Source organism: Aspergillus heteromorphus, assembly GCF_003184545.1.
Source record: "Aspergillus heteromorphus CBS 117.55 chromosome Unknown BO70scaffold_6, whole genome shotgun sequence".
Taxonomy (NCBI): domain Eukaryota; kingdom Fungi; phylum Ascomycota; class Eurotiomycetes; order Eurotiales; family Aspergillaceae; genus Aspergillus; species Aspergillus heteromorphus.
In genome coordinates, this window is record NW_020290411.1 from 191,257 (window position 1) to 210,122 (window position 18,866).

Below are 18,866 nucleotides of genomic sequence, written 5' to 3' on the forward strand. Positions count from 1 at the left end.
TCCTTGCACGTCGCCTATCCGGATTCTTCGTATTACTCCGTCTGCCTTAGATTCACATCGGGCTGCAAGACCACCTGTGTCCCAAAAGGAACGTATCTGCCGATGCCCAGTTGGGTGGCGCGGCTGATATTACTCATTATGCTTGTTCATCTAGAGATCTAGAGCCATATATTTTGCGGTTTCCTGCAGGTGTTGCCAAACCTCCGCAGTCCACCAACGCTCCCCACCATGGCCAACTTCCGAACGGTCCGACCTGATGAGTACCCAAACCTCAGTCGACCATTCTGCTTGATGCAGTCGCAGTATGATGTCGTGGTTGTCGGGTCCGGATACGGCGCCGGGGTTGCGGCCAGTCGAATGGCTCGCGCGGGGAAGAGTGTGGCCGTTCTCGAACTGGGCTGGGAGAGACGCCGTACGACCTCTATACTCTGTCATCCGTTGAGAAAGTCTAACCAAAACCTGAATTAGCGGGCACTTTTCCAGAATCGCTATCTCAGACACTTAGAGATTTCAACGTCTCGGGCCCTTCAGGTGGACTACTTTCCGGGAAACCTACTCGACTCTTTCAATTGACATTGGGTGATGGACAGCATGCCTTTCGCGCTCATGGTATGGTTCACTTCACTTGGGTGTATTTTCAAAGAGGAAGGAAGGGAAATCGTCATTAACATTACAACTTTTACCACATAGCATTAGGTGGATGCTCGCTAGTCAATGCAGGCGTCTTCCTAGAAGCAGACAAACAGACGCTCCAAATGAGCCCTTGGCCATCGGAGATCAGACAGGACTCCTGCTCCCTTGAGAGATGTATGGCACAATTTCTCCATCGTGGCATCGGACTCTTGCTGACCCAAATCAGACTATTCCCGTGCTGCAGACATGTTGCAGCCTTCCGTATACCCAGACAACCATCCTCGTCTAAGGAAGTTAGATGCTCTCCAACAGCAGGCTGAGCAGTTTTCCAAGAACCACAGTTTCTACCGTGCACCGTTGACAACATTCTTTGATAGGAGTCGCAATAGTGTCGGCGTGGAGATGAACGAAAACTGTGGCTCCGGACACGAGTCCACTGGTCTTAACGATGGATCCAAAAACTCGGTCGCCACAACATATCTCGCGGATGCCTGGAACTGGGGTGCGGAGATCTTCTGTGGTTGTGAGGTCCGGTATATTGAAAAGGTTGCGGATGGAAAAGGGTACATTGTATACTTTTTGTGGCACGGCAATGGAAGGTCGGTCTTTGCGGAGGAGTTCAAAACCCAGTTGTTCTGGGTCAAAGCGGTAGGGTCCGGCTACTCGTTGCTCGCCGTACAGGAAACTGACTCTGGCCTAGAATGATCTTTGCTTCCTTGGGGCTGGTGCGTTGGGAACTACAGAAATTCTACTTCGCTCGAAGCAATACGGTCTTTCGATGTCTCCATTGGTGGGCAGAAATGTCTCCGGAAATGGAGATATGCTGATTCTTGGTGAGTCGAGAAATCCCAACCATGGGCTTGGCTGACATTGAAACGCAGGGTACAACGGGAAAGAGGACATCAATGGCGTCGCAGGAACAAACCGCCCGGGTCCAACAATTACTGGGGTTATTGATGGCCGAGAGCTCTCCTCACGGGATGCCCTAGCCGGATATGTCATCCAGGATGGCTGTATTCCAAAGCCATTGGCTCCCTTAATACCATTCGTGGTCATGATGCAAAGGGCTCGAGACTCCGCTTCGCCAGCGGTTCCCACCCGCGCCTGGCGGTATTTGAAGGCCATAACGAATTTGGCATCCGGGCTTACAGGGGCTTCTGCTGCGCGCAATGCATTGCAGCGTACCTCGACCTATTTGGTGATGTCACATGATAGTAACGAGCTGACGCTGACTTTGGAGAGTGATATGCTATTTCTGCGGGGGCCTGGGGAAGGACGCTCCGAGCATTTTGGGAAGTTTCGAAAGGTACTTGGGTACGTGGTGAATCTGGCAGGAGCGAAAATGGGCTTTTCCTATTACCACGGTAAGCCTAGACGTGACCGTTGGTCATTTGTACAAGCTGACTTTGCCCCAGGACGCGATCAAGAAGAGATCACCGTGCATCCTCTTGGGGGTGCGAATATGAGTAGAGACGGGACGGGCCGTGAAGGCGTTACCAATCATCTGGGGCAAATTTACACGGGCCATGGGAGTGAAATCTATGACGGACTCGTTTGCTGCGATGCTTCGATTGTTCCAACTGCATTAGGTGAGTTGGAAACGCGTCTTGGGTGTGCTTTTCTAATGTGCTATCCAGGCGTGAACCCTTTGGCGACAATATCCGCACTTGCTGAGCGGTCTCTAGACCTACTAGCAAAGAAACACGGATATAATATTGACATGACTACGACGAATGGCGATCTGGATTCCTCATCCGTGCCACGAGTATTGAGACAAAAGCAGAACATTAGTCCAGCCTTCGAGAAATCCTTAGCATCAGTTGGTTGGCAGTTTTCTGAGGTCCTTGAAGGGCACATCGGCACACAGCCGAACGTGGACTTTGAAATATCCGAGCTCGTGGGTAAGAGCTCATCTTCCGCGATGCGGATGTTCCTCACTATCGAAGTTTGTCAAAGGACGGGTAAGTCTCATTGATCTATATTATTGCCTCATTCTCATATGCCTAGACTCGTCTGAACTCCAATACACGGGGATCTGCACTGGGACTGTGTCTTGTCGTGCACTATCAAGGAGTACCTTGAGGGTCTTGGATGGCCAGGTGCAGTTTTTCGTCCAGCCTCAGGACAGGGCAGACTTGACCACGATGACATACACACTGCGGCTACTCTCCTTAGAAGGCACCCAGTACGATCTTACGGGATGTAAGACAGTTGACTCTACAGCAGCATTTTCGATCAGGAAAATGTGGGGATCGACCACCAAAGTCAACGTCCGTATCACCAGAGACGGTGGGGTGGAAGCCGCGGCTGGAGTCTTGCGCATCTCACGGCCGTCATTCCAACGGCAAATCCGGACATTCCGTCCCACGAGGCCCTTCAATTTCCGTGCCCTTCCTGCACTTATCATATTCTTGGCGTACTTCGCTATTCAATTATGCCTATTTTTCTTCCGACCGCTCGTTCCGACGCGAGCCCCTCGGCGCTCTCTCAATGCTATCAAACCTAAACGACCAGCCTCGGCCTCGTTCAACTTGAGAACGAAGGACGGGATTGAGGTGCTCTTAGAAGAGTATGAGCCTTCTTGTATGGTTAACGGAGACTATATGAGGCAAGGTACAACTCCTCAGCCTGTTCTGTGCATCCCTGGTGTCACTGGGAGGGCCAACCACAGCCTATTTGCACTGCCCTTTCTTCGCTGCAACATTGTCGAATACTTCACCAAACGAGGATTCCGTTGCTATGTACTGTCGCCCCGTTGGGGCTGTGAACCCAAAATAGCAGAAAATTCCACCGTGTTCGATGTCCGGTTAGATATTGCTGCTGCAGTGGAACATATCTCCAGCCTCGAGAATCGCAAGCCCTATGTGGTAGCCCACTGTCAAGGCTCTGTGGCGCTCTCGATGGGCCTACTCGATGGCACGATTGATGGCACCAAAATCCTCGGCATCACATCAAGCGCGGTATTCATGCACCAGGTCTTTGCCTACTGGAATTCGGTCAAGGCAATGAGTCCTGTCTTAGTCTGGGCCTACGAGTTTCTCGCGGGGAAATCCTTTCCAATCGGTAATCCCAATAGAAATGGTGTGATCCAGAAGGTACTGGACGTCCTCATCCGCTTCTACCCCGTGGCTCATCGTCGAGATCTCTGCACTTCGACCACGTGTCGTCGAACAACATTTGCATTCGGACTGTGCTGGAATCACGACAACCTGGACGCCGCCATACATGACAACGTCGGCGAGTTCTTCGAGGGGACACACACCAAGCTTCTCGAGCATATCACCTACATGGGAAGACAGGGGGGATGTCTGGATAACGAGCTGAATCCCCTGATCACGGAAAAGAACCTCATGAACCTCAAAGGATTGCCCATGCTGTTCGTCTCTAGAACTGTGAGCGAGGTTTTCAAGCCCGAGTCGACCCTGCGCGACTACGAGATGCTGCGTCGTCGGTTCGGCGAGCACCTCTACCGCCGATTTCTCGTGGAGGGATACGGGCATTTAGACCCAATTATTGGAAAGAGAGCCGCGGAGGACGTTTATTGGCGGGTGTTTGAACATGCCAAGTGGTGCATGGAGCAAATGGATGATGTCGCGAAGAATTGATTCATTGGGTAGGAAAGGTCCCCTTCACCGCAGAATACCGATGTCTATGGTGCAGCTTCCCCCGGGTCACCGAATCGGGCATCGGAAACGACACGCAGAACAAGGACAACTCAGTCATGTACCTCTCCGGACAAGAACGGCGGTGGATCTTCCTCCACGAGAGACTTCCCACCCTGACAGAAGAACGCACAAACTACACCTCCTCAGACCTCGAAGCCATGGTCGCGCGATTCGCCGAGTACGCCGTCACCGAGACCAAAAAGGTCAAAGACGTGTACGGTACCCGCTTCACCGCCGGAATGGCCAACTTGGATGAAGGATCCTGAAAAACTGGAGCTACGGCCGAATCGTCCTCTCAGGGGATGTCTGCCACAAATACACGCCCAACGCGGGCCTGGGCCTCAAGAACGGGATCCAAGACGTCATCGCGCTCTGCAACAGACTAAACAAGGCCGTCAACACCGACAGCAATGCCGAAAACCCCCTCAACGCAGCAACCCTAGGCCAGATCTTCGACTCGTACCAGCAAGAGCGCGCGGGGCCGCTGCGCGCCGACGCGTTCCAGTCCGCCAGCGTGACCCGGATGCATGCATGGGCCGATCCAATCTACTGCGTGATCGCGCGGTATGTGATGTCGTGGGGGTGGTTGGAGAGTCTGGCGATCAATACCGTCGTTGCGAAGGCGTTGTCGAAGATGTTAGTGTTGGATTATATTTCGGTGGATGAGCCGTTTAGAGGGACCATGGAGTGGGTTTATCCGTTGAGTGGGGTGGGGGTGGTTGGTTAGATGGCTGGATGGGTGGATGGATGTGATATACCCTTGTTTTGGTGTTCTTTGTTAGATTTGATACGAGCGTGTTGTTGTAATTGTGTGTGAATATTATGAATTTTTATATTGCTTCCAGAATGGCTAGATACAACTTATCATGTCAGAACCAGACTGAAAACTTAAGATACAATCCAAGACAGGCAACCCATTTCCCCTTCCCATCATTAGACACAACCCATCAAATCACAATTAGATTGAGGAGTTTACTCTCCAACCCACCAACCCACCAAACCAGCCTCACCACGCAACCCAAACCCCCAACCTAAGTCCCAATCCAGACAGAGCAAACAAACAGCCCCATCCCCACCTGAGAGGTGGAAAATCCACCTGTACGTATAGCCCTGAAGCCGGAAGCTCTCACCCCGCCGATGCGGATGCGGGGAATCTCAATCCCAGCCCTAACGTCCGCCATTGCCCTCGCCACCCCCATCATCAGATTCTCCATCCGCAACAATCCCTGCAACCAACCCCTCCATAAACGCAAATCACACCCATCCGACTCATCACACGGAGCAGAACCCCGACACAGACCCTGCATGGTGCAGCGATCATCCGGAACGATACCCGATGAGACACGGAGGGTCGTGCGTGCAGGGCAGGTGGATTGATAATTCCGATGCTTCGCGGTATTAGGTGCCGAGGGGGGTGTTTTTCCACGTATTATCTATCTATCTATCTATCTATTTTACATGATTGTGACACTGGTGTGGGGTATGTAGGATAGCATGGGATGGGAGGGGAGGTGGTGAGATGCCGTGAGATGAGTGAGCATATTATATCATATAAGTATAACCCCTCGAAGCCTAGCCGTAGTGTCCACATTCAGTGGATAAACCGTCGCAACCCTACTTATCAGACATCATATAATAAAGAAAACCACGATGAAACCTACACTGCTGCTCACATGTCTATCCCTCATACCGGCGAGCTTCGCCACGACCATTTATTTGGCGGGTGACTCGACAATGGCTGTGGGGGGTGGGGGGAATGGGACGGATGGTTTGTTCTCTCTCTCAATTTCTCTGCTTAGTTGATGTAGCATGAATGATTGCATCTTGCTCTTCCCTGTCAAATTGGAATGCCAAATCCCATATCCCAAATCCCATATCCCATAGCCCGTATCTCATACTACTATACCCTCGACACCCCATTCCACCTCCACCCCGACCCCACATCCACATCCACCTACCTTCACATCTACATCCACTCATCATACACAACCACACCCAAATCAACCGAACTAACCTCCCCCCCCAGGCTGGGGCGACTACATCTCCCCGTACCTCAAAACGAACTACACGATCTCGAACCACGCGATCGCCGGGCGCTCCGCGCGCTCGTTCACGCGCGAAGGACGCTTCGCGACCATCGCAACCCTCCTCACCCCGTCAGACTGGGTAATCATCGAATTCGGGCACAACGACGGGGGGTCCCTGACCCCAACGGACAACGGCCGCACCGACTGTCCCGGCACATCCACAGAAATCTGCTACAGCGAATACGACGGGGTGAACGAAACGATCCTCACCTTCCCGGCGTACCTCGAAAACGCCTCCCAACTATTCCTCTCCAAAGGCGCAAACGTGCTCATCGCCTCGCAAACACCCGAGAACCCGTGGGAAACGGGGACGTTCGAGTACACTCCCACGCGGTTTGTGGGGTACGCGGAGATAGCGGCGCAGGTGGCCGGGGTGGAGTATGTGGATCATGGGGCGTACGTGGCGAGTATTTATGACACGCTGGGGGAGGAGGAGGTCGATGGGTTCTTTCCGATCGATCATACGCATACCAGTGTGGCGGGGGCGGAGGTGGTCGCGCAGGCGTTTTTGGAGGGGGTGGTTTGTGGGGGGTGGGGTTTGAGGGGGTTTTGAGTGAGGAGGGGTTTGAGGGGGTTTTGAGTGAGGAGGGGTTTGAGGGGGTTTGTTTGGGTTGAGTGAGTGATTGATGGGGAGATGAGAAGACGAGGAGGACAATGGGGGTGGATCTAATTAAGTAGGGAGTGGGGGTTGGAAGGGGCGGGGGGGGGGATATGTGAGGCATTGGGGTGTTGGCTGGGGATGTTAGTATGATGATATTATAAACTACCTATGTGAACAACTTCGGAGATACCCGATGCGATATAAACAAGTCATGTCTCGTAAGTGCGGACTATAATCCGTTATTCTGCTTCCTCCAGCGTGGTCTTCACGATGCCTCGGTTTGCCACGCGGGTGTAGTATTGCGAGAGGTTGGGGTGGGTCTTGCTGGGTAGGAGCTGCGTCTTCTGCGCGATCTCTCGCAGGACAGGCCACAGGGCGCAGTCGTCGATTCCGAAGGCGGAGCCGTTAAGGTAGGCTTGACCGTCTAAGGCCTTTTCCCACGTTGATAAAAAGTGAGGGTCGTTGCCCTGGTCTCGCCAGGTGGAGAGCAGGCCGGTGATCGACGGAAGATGGTCTCCCCCGCGGAGGGCTTCGATGCCAGGACGGACGAGCTCCGATGGGCGGTCACTGAAATGGGTCAGGATGTTCAGATCGCCAGCGAGCTTGGATCCGTCTGCGGCTATGTATATGGGATGTTCTCCGTTCTCAGTGGGCCCTTCGCCCTTCGACTCGGTGTCGTAGCGGATGCCATTCTCGCCTAAGCAGAGTCGGACCCGAAGGTTCGCGACTGGATCGGATCCCAAGACCAGCTTTGCAGTAGATGCAGTGACGAAATTGACCACGTCAAAACCCTTCCCATATACCCCATCCCAGTCAAACTCAGTAGCATGGTTCTCCTGTCCAAACGCCAGGATGATGCGTTCCGTATCCGCAGGGTCGCCGTGGATCACCGGATTGGCCTTGTCCTGGGACTTGGAGACAGCCCCTTGGCCCCAGATGGTATCACCTGCGGGGTCCGTGAACGTGCCAACGTGCCGGAAAGTGATTGAGATGCGCGCGCCCCCGTACGCCCGTTCCTCGACGGACTTCTCTGTCGCTGCTCGCTTATCCGGCCGGATACCGTGCAGCCAGCGCATGTTGGTCTTCTGGCCCAGCACGAACAGCGATTCGTGGGGCATGGGAATACGTTGCGTGCTTCGACCGGAGTCAGCATCCTCAGCCCCCTGTCCTTTGGTGCGGAGGACCATCACCCGCTGCGCGCCAAGACTGACATTGCATATCGACGATCCACGCACTATATCCAGGGTCTTGTCGGAATGCTCCGAGATGCGGTCCTGTCCATCGCGATAAAGCTGAATCAGAGCATGGTTCAACGGGTGGCCCAGAATGCGCTCAATGATAGCGCGCACCCGGTCCACGGTGGCAGTGAACGGGTGCAACGGCGGGGACTCGTCTGCGGGATGGCGATATATCGGCACCGACCCGTCAGGCAACGGTCGCCCCTGCACGGCAACCAGACGAGGCACCTGTCCGGACAGATGATACATCTTCTGCCACGCGACCTCGTCGCGGATCTTCTCGAACGTCTCCAACGGCAGATCCAGATCGTAGATGATGCGCGAATCGCCCTCGCCGATGACATCACCGGGACGGCAGACATCCTGCTTCTTGGCTTTTCCGCGCTGCCGTTTTTCAGACCGCGAGGACTCGACCTTTGAATCGGGTCGTTTGGAGCGACGTGCCCGATTGCGTGTCTTCTTCTCCCCATGCCCGCCCTGCGGCCCGCTCCGGTGCGACTCCCCTCCGAAACGGGCGCGTGCGCGAGTCAGATCAGCGAGCTCCTGGAGGTCTCCATCCTCGTTATCGGTCATCTCCGCCAAAAGATCCCCGATCCCATGATACGGCGCACCGCGCGAGGATGACTCGGGACTTTCTTCTTTCGGGGGCTGCGCCGCGCTAGGTTTCACTCCCAGCTCATCCATGACGCCCTCGATCCCCGCGGGTGCGGCGTGTTGTAGCGGCCGGGCGCCCCTGCGCGCGATCGCATCAGTCTCCTCCCAATCCAACTCCTCGAACAGTTCCTGCGTGGTGATTCCATTCGCGCCAAAGATATCCGCCATCCGGCGCATCGCCTCCTCGTGACGGATGAAATCGCGAAACCCAAGACAATCCTCCACGAGTGTGACGGAAAAGCCGTGCCGGACGGCGTCGAGAGCGGTCGCGTAAACGGAGATGTTGGAGAGCGACCCGCATAGATAAATCTCGGTGACGAAACTGGTGCGGAAGGAGAGGATCAGGCTGGGATCCTGCAGGGCCGAATAATCCGATTTATCGATCACGATGTCCGATTCCGTGTTGATGGCCGCGAGGATGGGGGCGGGGAACTGCACGCCGGGGGTCTGCGGGACACAGAATTTCGGTGCGTCGGTGGAAAGGAAGGCTTCCTCGTCCACTGTCCCGCTGGCATCCAGGCCAACGGGGGCAGATCCATCGCTCGCTGCTCGTGTCCTCCCCGTCTCTGTATCCATGCGACCCAGCACGATCAGGTCATGCGCGTCCGACGGGCTGATCAGGGGCTTGGGGGCATCGTAGTGCGAGCGCACCCAGACGACCTCGCCATTGCGACGGAAGGTGTTGGCGAGCTGTGGGAGGATTTCCAGGAAGTCGGCGGTGTTGGCGACGTGCAACGCTCCGGTCGGACGGACGAAGTCGTTCTGGATGTCGAGAAGGAGCAGCGCCTTTCGGGTCTGGATGGCGGGCAGCAGGTTGCCGAATTGCGAGAAGAAACTCATTGTATGCACATCGTAATCGTAATCTGGCACGGGGCGGGGGTCGACGCGTGTGGACGGGCACCCGGATGAGAGTGAACTCGGGGGAATCCGGGAGAGGGTTGTTCGATGTTATTCGAAGGGGAGGGGCATCTGGGAGGGAGAGGAAGGCATGGGGGGGGAGGTCGAGGGGATGAGGCAGAAAGTGAGGCTGATGGCAGCGTTTGTTGGTTGGTGTTTGGTTGGTTGTTCGGCGCATTTCAGTCCAGCTGCTGGAGAGCCGATCCTCGGCCGCAGCCTCAGGCAGCGGGTTCCTTTTCCGCCCCGCCACGTCACGTGAGCATCTATGGGGTTGGCCAGATTAATCAGGTATCGGATTGCGAACTACTGTGGTGATGATCCTGGAGTAATTTCCCGCTAGTAACATTATTTGTCTTCCAGCAACATCCCTCTTCCCTCATTACTCCACAAACAATCATCACCATCGCCAAGATGCACCCTCCATAGCCCTACTCTCCCACCTCAACCTCATCATCCGACTTCGAAAACCACCAAACAATCATTTCCTGAGACATTTAAACACCTGACCAAGCCAAGGAAGACGACAACTTACACCATAGCGGGCCTCCACCACTCTATCAAGATCGTAATCGGCCTCGTCGTGATCCGCCGGCTCAACAAAGCTTACGAATCTGGATCTGCCCCGGAAACCAAAACGGATAGCCGATCCAGCGCTCAGACTGAAAGTTTCCTGTCTGGCTGTATTAGCGTGCCAGCGACCGATGTAGTCCTGTCGGCCATCATCATAGTTGATCATCACTCCAAAGCAGCGTCCCGGCCAGGAAAAGACCGTGAAGCTGGTGGCTGACTCCAGCGTCGCCTGGGTACAGAAGTGTCCCCACGAGGAGGCCCCGGGCAAGGGATTTGTGATTGCCGCAGCAGAGACCGTACAAGTCTGCGATGAATGTCTACGTGAGGCGCCGTGTGTGCGAGGAGGAGGGGAGAGCAGCACGCCGATATCACGGAGGTAGCGATTGGGGGGCGTCGAGACGTCGCTGTACAGACCCTGGATCTGGCCGTCTCTGCTATCCGCCAGGAGCTGGACCCTGATATTCCTGCTGTCCACGGTGGGGGCAAAGACGTACCCTCTTGCCATGTTTGTTTTAACCTAGACATGGTCAGCAGGATAATAAGGTGATGTTTCAAATGGGCCCGTGGAACTTACCGCGATATAAGGGCACACGACGAGAGTCTTGCGGTGCACGATCCACATGCGGACAATTTTCTCATCATTCTGAAGGGAGAAGTGCAGGGGGGTGCCGACCTGTTGTCCCACCCAATGGGAAACTGGATCACCACCGGACAGGGAGTTGAAATGCACGCCGATAGCATTAGTTCCTCCAACGCTGGAGCAGTAAGCCGTGATGCCTCGAAGCATGTATCCGTCTTTGAAGAAGTGGATGCACGACATGTGGCGAAAGTGGGCGCGTTCGACGTCGAGGACGAGAGTTGGGCACTCGAAATGGCGTTCCTCACTCAGCCAGGTCGTGTGACTCCAGGGAAGCGGGCTATCCCAAAGAAAATTATCCCCGTGGGCCAGGGGCAGGTTGACATGAACCCTGGTGAGTTTCATACCCTACATCAAGCTGGTCAGCTCCATGAAAACGTGATATGGTCTGCATACTTACATCCATGTGGAGTGTGAGAGGAAGGGCAGGGCCCCGAGGCAGTTTCCTCATGCAGGTGTACAGAGTCTTGCCATCGGTGGATCCGAGCGTAACCTCCGTGTGGTTGTCATAGCGGATCTTGATCCACTGCACCCCGTACACCCCGTACCCGACAGCAATCTTCGCAGTGAACTGAGGGACGTTGACAGACTGACGGGTGAAACTTCTGTAGCCCAAGAGGTTGCCGTCCTGCTGGATGCCGCAGATGTAGGGCTGTCCGCAGAAGTTTCGCTCGTACACGATCACCGCGCCAAGCAGGTCGACGAATTCCCGTTTCTCGGTAACGAAGGCCAGAGTGGTCTGGGCGGAGATACTGGAGAAGGCATGATGGGCGATGACGATCCGAGCGAAGCAAGGAGGGAGGGATTCCCAGACATAGCATGCGAGCTCCACGGGAAGATGACGGGCAATCGCGGTCAGTATTGCGGGCAGAGTGATGTCGTGACCGGTAGGGACCTCGCCGGTGGGCACACTGGTGAAAACTCTGGTGAGGGTTCTGCTGCCCGACTCGTTGGATGCAGGGGCGTCGGTTATCTTCCAAAGATCTATGAGGTTCTGGAAGGTCCGGGTGAAAGCACTCGGGTCCCCAAAGGCGTTGTTCTTGATCGCGTCTTCGAAAATCGGGGTCATGGCGTTGCCGAAGTAGTAGAGCTGCTCGACGTCCGGCTTTCCCGACAGCTTGAAGCACATATCGTGGACGCATGGGACGGTGAAGTTGGAGATCGTCTGGACGCTGACCTCCATAATGATCTCATCGCCGTCCCAGACGTCCGTGGTGTTGTGCTCGTTAAAAACCAGTGGATCGCTGATGGAAACAGTGCCGCTGACATAGTCTCGCATGAAGACTTGGTCTGATCAGCAAGATACAGAGAAAGGAGATAACCAGGCAGACTTACCAGCTCGAAATGTGGACTTCCGACCGAACTCCTCACCGCAGATCACGCAGTGCCCCAGCTGCTTGTACTCCTGATAGGGCCACATCCTGCTATACCGGGCTGAACGTGGCAAGACCATGCGAGCACGACGGTTCAACAGAGGAAAGGGTGGGAGAGAGAAAGAAGAGGATGGGAAGGGGGGGGAGAGGAAGAGGATTAAAAGAGGAGGGAAAGAGACTGATCAACCTCTCACAGCAGTTAATTCTATCCATATCTGCCTAACAATAGTGGCGAGTCACTCGTCGCAATCAGAGATAATTCTGGATAAAATGCGTTAATGGCATGGAACGACAGGAAGGTATAATAGCACGAACCAAAGACTGGGGATCAGGTACAACAAAGACTGAGCGGTGACTGGTCTGATAGTCCCAGTCCCATGATCTAGAATGGGCGTCAGAGGTCAAATGATATGGTATGCATATTCCCTTCTGTAGAAAGTGATGGGGATACCTCTTGTATCAAACTTGCGGCTGTTTAACGTCCACAGCCTTTTTCAGTCTTTCTTTGGTGATCATTCTGAACGTCCCTTAAGGCAGCTGCCACAGAACGGCAGATTTATCTTCTGGCTTCATTTTGGAAACTGGATGTAACATCCCCAGAGAGTTATACTCCATACCGGCAGCAAATAGATCATGCACTGGTGTGATACGGATAGCAGGAACGACACAGGAACCCGAGACTGGATATGCGGAAAGCACTACCACTTTTCCTCTGAAACCGTTGAGAAGTTTGGGGTAAGTTTGAGGGGACTGCAGTAACTATTCACAAGGTGTCATTAGGGGAAGGATGACAGGAAACTTTCAAGCACAGCCCCAGCTGGTCCAGGCCGGGACAATATCAGGCAAGAGTTTGAAAGAAAGGCGGGGGACGGGACAACAGCAGTAGTGACAGCACGGACGGGATGAGTAAACTCATAATTTGAACCTTTGGAAGTGCACGCCTCACCAAAGCTTGTCCGGTTTTATGGTTATATTTACTATGCTCATCTTCTTTCCAGGCTCGGGTGGGGAGGTCTCCTTTTGCTGCGGTGGTCTTTATATATGTAGAAGCGGTCGGTACACTGAGATTAGAATAGCAGAAGAAAATGAAAGCTTCTGTGTGGAGCCTGCCTAAAGCAGAGAGTAATGGAAAGGGGGATCTTTATTCACCAGCACGCTCTCCCCGCACCCGCGCACGACCCAGTTCCAACTGCCACTTCCACCCCGCTATCAAACCTTAACTGCAACCAACCTCGGCCATTACCACATCTCCAGTGTTCCAGCTCGCATAAGTGAAATGGAGCCGGTGAATTAATTATCAGATGAATAAAAATGCCTCGCTTTGAGACAATTCACGGCATCGTGGAGCCGGTAGAGGGATACCGCCTTGGGGGATACCATCCAGTCCACCTGGGCGATACCCTGGATGGGAGATATGAGGTCATTGGGAAGCTGGCATTCGGGCAATCCTGCACGGTCTGGCTGGCAAAGGATCAAGAGTAAGCCCCAATCAGTCACTAGAATCAACCGAACTCGCTGACACGGAATAGCGACCACCAGGTTGCATTGAAAATCCTCAAAGCCGATGTTTCCGAGGCCAGCCGAGAACTCTCTACTCTTCTACGCTTATCTGCACCAGGTGCTGACCATCCAGGCCAGAATCATGTCATTCAACTACTGGATCATTTCCACCATGACGGTCCCAATGGAACGCATCTCTGTCTCGTGTTTCCGGCGATGATATCTAACGGCGAGGCGATGACGATCCGAGGAAAGCCTCGGGAGGCGGAATATGTGCGAAATATCTCCAAACAGATCTTGCTTGGTCTGGACCTTCTCCATGCAGCGGATATTGCGCACTGCGGTTGGTTTGTACCATTGATGGCTTGGGACATCCGCTGACTTGATGCAGATCTCCAACCAGCGAGCATACTCTTCACGGTGGCCGGGCTCACGCAAAATGAGCTTCTTCTGCAACCCCCAGAGCTTAGCACGGTCAAATGGCTTGAGGGGGTGGAAGCTGATAGTAGCGCTCCAGAGTACCTGGTGGCTTCGCAAATACGTCGGGGTGAGCTTGACGATGCAGATGCGTCTACGCTGCTAGTTAGGATTGGGGATCTGGGGGGAGGTGAGGGCAATATCACAGTGCATCCTGCGCCCGATTGACGGTTGATTTTAGCTATCTCGAGCCGAAATCGCGACACAGTCCCAGTAGCTCCCTCCGCTCTACGCGCGCCTGAGCTGATTCACGGAGAACCTTGGGATAAAACCATTGACATCTGGGCGCTGGGCTGTCTTGTATGCTTTCCTTCCATCGCGAAACCCTTAACAATTGCCTAACCCCCCGCACAGATATTCGAACTAGCAACCAATGAGCCCCTTTTTCCCCTGGGAACTTTTGGTCTCGGAAAGGACCAAATTGATAGGGAACATAGTCGCCTTATCAACCAGCTACTGGGCGATGAGAAACGGACGCGGGAGCACTTTACCAGGTACCTACGAGATAGATTGCCAACTGACTTTGGCGGGGAGGATCTTTGGCTACTTGTTTCGTTTCTGTTGTCCATGCTGCAGATAGAGCCTAAGAAGAGATTGTCGGTGGAGAAGTTACTCAGCCATCCGTTTCTGATGGGGGTAGTTGATGGATGAGGTTCTTGATCCAATGAGGGTGGCTATCTGTAGTCTTGAGATGAATATCCATTGATTGATTGGTTGCATACTGCCTTATACCTAATTACAGCACCCTTTGGGACTATTGGATGAATATTGGAAATTAGGGCTATAACTGGGGCTAGATTCCGTCCAATTTCTTGCGATCTACTACGCTCCATACCCCGACCTCCCCCCCCCCCCTTCCACCTCTACCTTCACACCACTTCCACATCCCCATCGTTACCCCCAAACCAATTCCCCTCCATGACCAAAAGCTCCGGCGCCGCACTGATTGCCCAGAAATGCGCCAGCCACGACCACATCGGCATTTCGGCTCTTCACTCTTCAGACGAAGGAATATAACTTCTATCACGGAATACTATTGTTCGCTGCCAGGACTGTATTCCCACTTCCTAGGAGGGTGTGATAAGGAGTACTCCTGTTGCCGCATTGGTCTCCTGCCATTTGCTCCCCGCAACAATGTCCTAATGAATGTCTGGATGTGATCCATGGATGCCATTGAGCACGGTTCAATCGTTCCTGATTCTCCAAGCCTCCCTCACAACCATTGTCTGGAATGGTGCTAAGGATGAGACAGTTGATATGTGAATTTTATCTGCTATTTACTGTTATTCCCTCTTTAACTTCACTCAGATGGGTAGCAGAAAGCGGTCAGTAGGTGCAGGTTATAAGCAACCATGCGCAGAGATTCTTTTACTCTCTCCACCCCACCTTGGGCTTCCTTTCCTTATCCCAGGATTTCTTTCTCTTTCGAATATCGCGTATTCCAGACGATTGCAGCTATCCTGGGCCGATATGGCGTCTTTTGTGACTGATCGCGGTTCCGATAACGATAACCCCGATGTCGACCCTGTATATCCTCATCAGCTCCTGCACAACCGCTATGAGGTTATCATAAAGCTTGGCTGGGGGGCTTTCTCGTCCGTCTGGCTGGTAAAGGATCAACGGTAGGTTGTGGCACAACATATCCCGCGAGAGGATACTAACTCATCTTTGCAGGCAGCTAACATACAAGGCCGTCAAGATTCTTAACCCCAAGTGGTACGATGGGCAGAATGGCCTGTTCGAACTCGAGATCTTGAAGCATCTTCGGACGGCTGATACCACGCACCCGGGATACCGACATGTCTTGTTTCTGCTGGACGACTTCATCTACCAAGGCCCGCTTGGGCGGCACGTCTGTCTCGTGATGGAGGTTCTTGCGGAAGATCTACGGCGCTTCAGCTTTTTCTTCAAAGACGCCAGAATCCCCGATACCATCCTGAAGTCTATCACCCGCCAGCTGCTGAAGGCATTGGAGTATGCGCACTCCTGTGGGGTTATCCATACGGGTAGGTGATGGTCCTGGGCGTCCGCCCAAGAAACCCAAACACTAACGCACTCTTCCCGACAGACATAAAATCTGATAATATTATGGTAAAAGTTCGAGACTACTCCGTGATCGAACGCTGGCTAAAGGCCAAGGAGACCAACCCCGATGCAGATCTCGGGACCCTCAACCTCGACCGCCCATACTGGCTCTGGGGGGTGCAAGTGGTCATTTGCGACTGGGGTCTCGCGAGCTGGGTGGACCAGCACCTCACCGAGAACATCCAACCGCGGATAATCCGCGCCCCAGAGGCCCTCCTCAAGGCACCGTGGAGCACGGAGGTAGACATCTGGAGCGTCGGCGTCATGCTCCCGGAGTTCTTTGACTGTCATCAGATGTTTAACGGCCGGACCGTGAATGGGGAATATAACATGCGATATCACCTGGCCGAGATGGACGCCGTGCTTGGTCCGTTTCCTCACCGGCTGCTCTCTCGCGCCGACAAGCAGCTCGTGAAGCGCTTTTTCGATGAAAAGGGTCGCCTGCAGGGCGCGGTTGACGGCCCTCGCGCGAGGCTTGATGTTTGGGTAGGCCGGGAGTTGAACCAGGAGAATACGGACCTTCTGTCCATGCTTTGGGCTATGTTGAGAATCAACCCGGAGGATCGTCTGCCTGCTGGTGCTTTGCTGAATGCTCGATGGCTCCATAGCATAGTTTGAGGTCGTGCTGATGGTGTTGGGTTTTGTATCTTGGGTATTTGGTGGGGTTGGGGGCGGGATGTCTTGGTCGTCAATGGTGAATGTTCACTGTTTACGGAATATGGTGGCTGTTGATGGGATATGGTGGGACTTTCGGAATAACTAATCAGATGAAAATGATGGTTGTGTCGTTAAATATCGGACGTGCGATCCCACCTAAGGCAGGTGGTGGAAGTAAATCCCGTAAAGGACCACGGATGCCATCATCTTCCCCGCCCAGCCCCTCCGGGCGATATAGTATAAGTAACAGCCGATCTGCTGCCCTCCACGACTGACAAGTTGCACACAGCAACGCAACTGATCGACAGCAAAAACCAGCGGAAAAAATACTTCCACAATGAGCCAAGATACCGATCCACAACCAACCCCTACCACTGCTACAGACGCCCCGATCGTCTTACAGGTAGGGGAGCGCAGATTCACCACGACCCTCTACACCCTCGATGAGAGTACATTCTTCCAATCTCTCCTGCAAGGTCACTGGAAGAACGCACTTCCCGACGGATCATACTTCATCGACGCCGATCCGGATTTGTTCGAGCACATCCTTCGGTATCTCCGTCGGGGCGTCTTCCCTCTTTTCTATGATAAACGGACCGGCCATGACCTCGCGATGTACCTTGCTATCTTGGAAGAGGCAAGGTATTTTGGGATCGATGTGCTACGGAAGTGGTTAGAGGAAGAAATATACTATAAGGCCGTCACAATCCGCTATGACATCTCCGAAAAGAACGTGGATGTTTGTTACGCAGAGATTGAGACATCCGCGGCGGATACTGAATACAATGTTTCATTAACGACGAATAAGGTTTATATCTGTCCTCGGGAAATCCCAACTCACATGGGAAAGTCGGACAGATGTCGCAGAAAATGCCGGAATTTCAAGGGGGAAGGGCCAGTGGAGTATGGTGAGGAACCGGCGCTGAGAGTAGTTCGCATCATGAAGCGGGTCATGTTCGATATGGATAAATGTCGGAAGCCGGTTTTTCAAGATCCAGGCGATTCGGCGTCTGAAGGTTTCTGAGTTTATCTCTGAACTGAGTATTCTTCTCTCGCGGTTATTATATTCGACCTTCATTATGTTTGGTGGTGGATTTACTGGTCAGTTGCTGGAAAAGTTGGAATCTGGTTCATGAGGCAACCTGATTCAGAACGAAGCTTATTTTCTCTCATAATACAACTCTTCGGTGCATTAATGCCATTTGCATACTGTTAACACGGCTTTGGGCTCTCCAGTCACCCAAGTATTCTGCAGTAGCCCTTTGACAGCCGGCCCGTCTTCTGGCATTTGAGTTAGCAGTTTGCACATTCTTTCCTTCCTTCGATGCGAGCCGTTTTGAAATGGTCTGCGATATCGTGGTGGATGGGATGTTGTGTTGTTTTCCGCTACGATACGCGTAGGCTGCTTTGGGTGGCCCAGTTTCGGGTGGACTCCCTCGAGAAGAAACAATGCAGCAATCAGAGACACACGAAAAATGAGGATAGAAGAAATATTTTAGCACTATTATTCGCCGGGTACATTTCATATTTGGAAACTTCCTTTGATCACTTATCGGATAAATAGTACATGGTCACACAGACATTTTATCGCCCTAAACACCATGATATCCACAAAATATATAAACAGAAACACCGCCACAACAGGTGACTATGACCACATTAAGAATCCACTCGGAGAAAGCAGCCATGAGATATATCCCGACTTACCCACTTGCACCATTGCCGTCGCCAAGGACGAATTTCAAGGAATCGGCGTCTCCGGCCCGTGAACAACCCATCTTCTAGAATCCTG

The 18,866-nt window shown here is 53.3% G+C and overlaps 7 protein-coding genes across 7 annotated transcripts; 5 read left to right on the plus strand and 2 right to left on the minus strand.

Annotated features, from left to right (window-relative positions):
• Positions 1 to 228: 228 nt before the first annotated feature.
• Positions 229 to 4,394, plus strand: BO70DRAFT_421152 (FAD/NAD(P)-binding domain-containing protein; the record flags this gene model as incomplete). Its single annotated transcript, XM_025547528.1, has 9 exons — positions 229 to 412; positions 469 to 609; positions 691 to 807; positions 860 to 1,281; positions 1,334 to 1,466; positions 1,515 to 1,997; positions 2,049 to 2,222; positions 2,271 to 2,594; positions 2,641 to 4,394. The coding sequence occupies 9 exons, from the start codon at positions 229 to 231 to the stop codon at positions 4,236 to 4,238; spliced, it is 3,576 nt and encodes a 1,191-aa protein (XP_025401325.1). The 3' UTR covers positions 4,239 to 4,394.
• A 1,554-nt stretch (positions 4,395 to 5,948) lies between these two features.
• On the plus strand, positions 5,949 to 6,938 carry BO70DRAFT_378083 (rhamnogalacturonan acetylesterase RgaE; the record flags this gene model as incomplete). The annotated part of the gene is made up of 2 exons (XM_025545242.1): positions 5,949 to 6,066; positions 6,325 to 6,938. The coding sequence occupies 2 exons, from the start codon at positions 5,949 to 5,951 to the stop codon at positions 6,936 to 6,938; spliced, it is 732 nt and encodes a 243-aa protein (XP_025401326.1).
• A 188-nt stretch (positions 6,939 to 7,126) lies between these two features.
• Positions 7,127 to 9,866, minus strand: BO70DRAFT_360062 (isochorismatase family protein family). Its single transcript, XM_025542696.1, has one exon. It carries the CDS (start codon positions 9,716 to 9,718, stop codon positions 7,226 to 7,228), a length of 2,493 nt encoding a protein of 830 aa, XP_025401327.1. The 5' UTR covers positions 9,719 to 9,866; the 3' UTR covers positions 7,127 to 7,225.
• Positions 9,867 to 10,184: 318 nt separating this feature from the next.
• BO70DRAFT_194502 (uncharacterized protein) lies at positions 10,185 to 10,941 on the minus strand. Its single transcript, XM_025538532.1, has one exon. It carries the CDS (start codon positions 10,848 to 10,850, stop codon positions 10,254 to 10,256), a length of 597 nt encoding a protein of 198 aa, XP_025401328.1. The 5' UTR covers positions 10,851 to 10,941; the 3' UTR covers positions 10,185 to 10,253.
• Positions 10,942 to 13,582: 2,641 nt separating this feature from the next.
• BO70DRAFT_427389 (serine protein kinase) lies at positions 13,583 to 15,049 on the plus strand. The gene is made up of 5 exons (XM_025547880.1): positions 13,583 to 13,833; positions 13,885 to 14,198; positions 14,247 to 14,462; positions 14,514 to 14,632; positions 14,687 to 15,049. Exons 1-5 carry the CDS (start codon positions 13,667 to 13,669, stop codon positions 14,981 to 14,983), a joined length of 1,113 nt encoding a protein of 370 aa, XP_025401329.1. The 5' UTR covers positions 13,583 to 13,666; the 3' UTR covers positions 14,984 to 15,049.
• Positions 15,050 to 15,802: 753 nt separating this feature from the next.
• On the plus strand, positions 15,803 to 17,145 carry BO70DRAFT_421168 (putative serine-threonine protein kinase; the record flags this gene model as incomplete). The annotated part of the gene is made up of 3 exons (XM_025547530.1): positions 15,803 to 15,954; positions 16,007 to 16,338; positions 16,401 to 17,145. The coding sequence occupies 3 exons, from the start codon at positions 15,803 to 15,805 to the stop codon at positions 17,033 to 17,035; spliced, it is 1,119 nt and encodes a 372-aa protein (XP_025401330.1). The 3' UTR covers positions 17,036 to 17,145.
• Positions 17,146 to 17,411: 266 nt separating this feature from the next.
• Positions 17,412 to 18,098, plus strand: BO70DRAFT_394338 (BTB/POZ domain-containing protein; the record flags this gene model as incomplete). Its single annotated transcript, XM_025546451.1, has 1 exon — positions 17,412 to 18,098. The coding sequence occupies one exon, from the start codon at positions 17,412 to 17,414 to the stop codon at positions 18,096 to 18,098; it is 687 nt and encodes a 228-aa protein (XP_025401331.1).
• Positions 18,099 to 18,866: the final 768 nt, after the last annotated feature.

What these genes read in the sequence shown, in the direction of transcription:
- BO70DRAFT_360062 (XM_025542696.1), bottom strand. Translation starts at nt 9,718, where the DNA reads ATGAGTTTCTTCTCGCAATTCGGCAACCTGCTGCCCGCCATCCAGACC.
- BO70DRAFT_427389 (XM_025547880.1), top strand. Translation starts at nt 13,667, where the DNA reads ATGCCTCGCTTTGAGACAATTCACGGCATCGTGGAGCCGGTAGAGGGA. An exon ending in AGCGGATATTGCGCACTGCG is followed by an intron (nt 14,199 to 14,246) that starts GTTGGTTTGTAC and finishes GACTTGATGCAG; the next exon opens with ATCTCCAACCAGCGAGCATA. An exon ending in GATTGGGGATCTGGGGGGAG is followed by an intron (nt 14,463 to 14,513) that starts GTGAGGGCAATA and finishes GGTTGATTTTAG; the next exon opens with CTATCTCGAGCCGAAATCGC.
- BO70DRAFT_194502 (XM_025538532.1), bottom strand. Translation starts at nt 10,850, where the DNA reads ATGGCAAGAGGGTACGTCTTTGCCCCCACCGTGGACAGCAGGAATATC.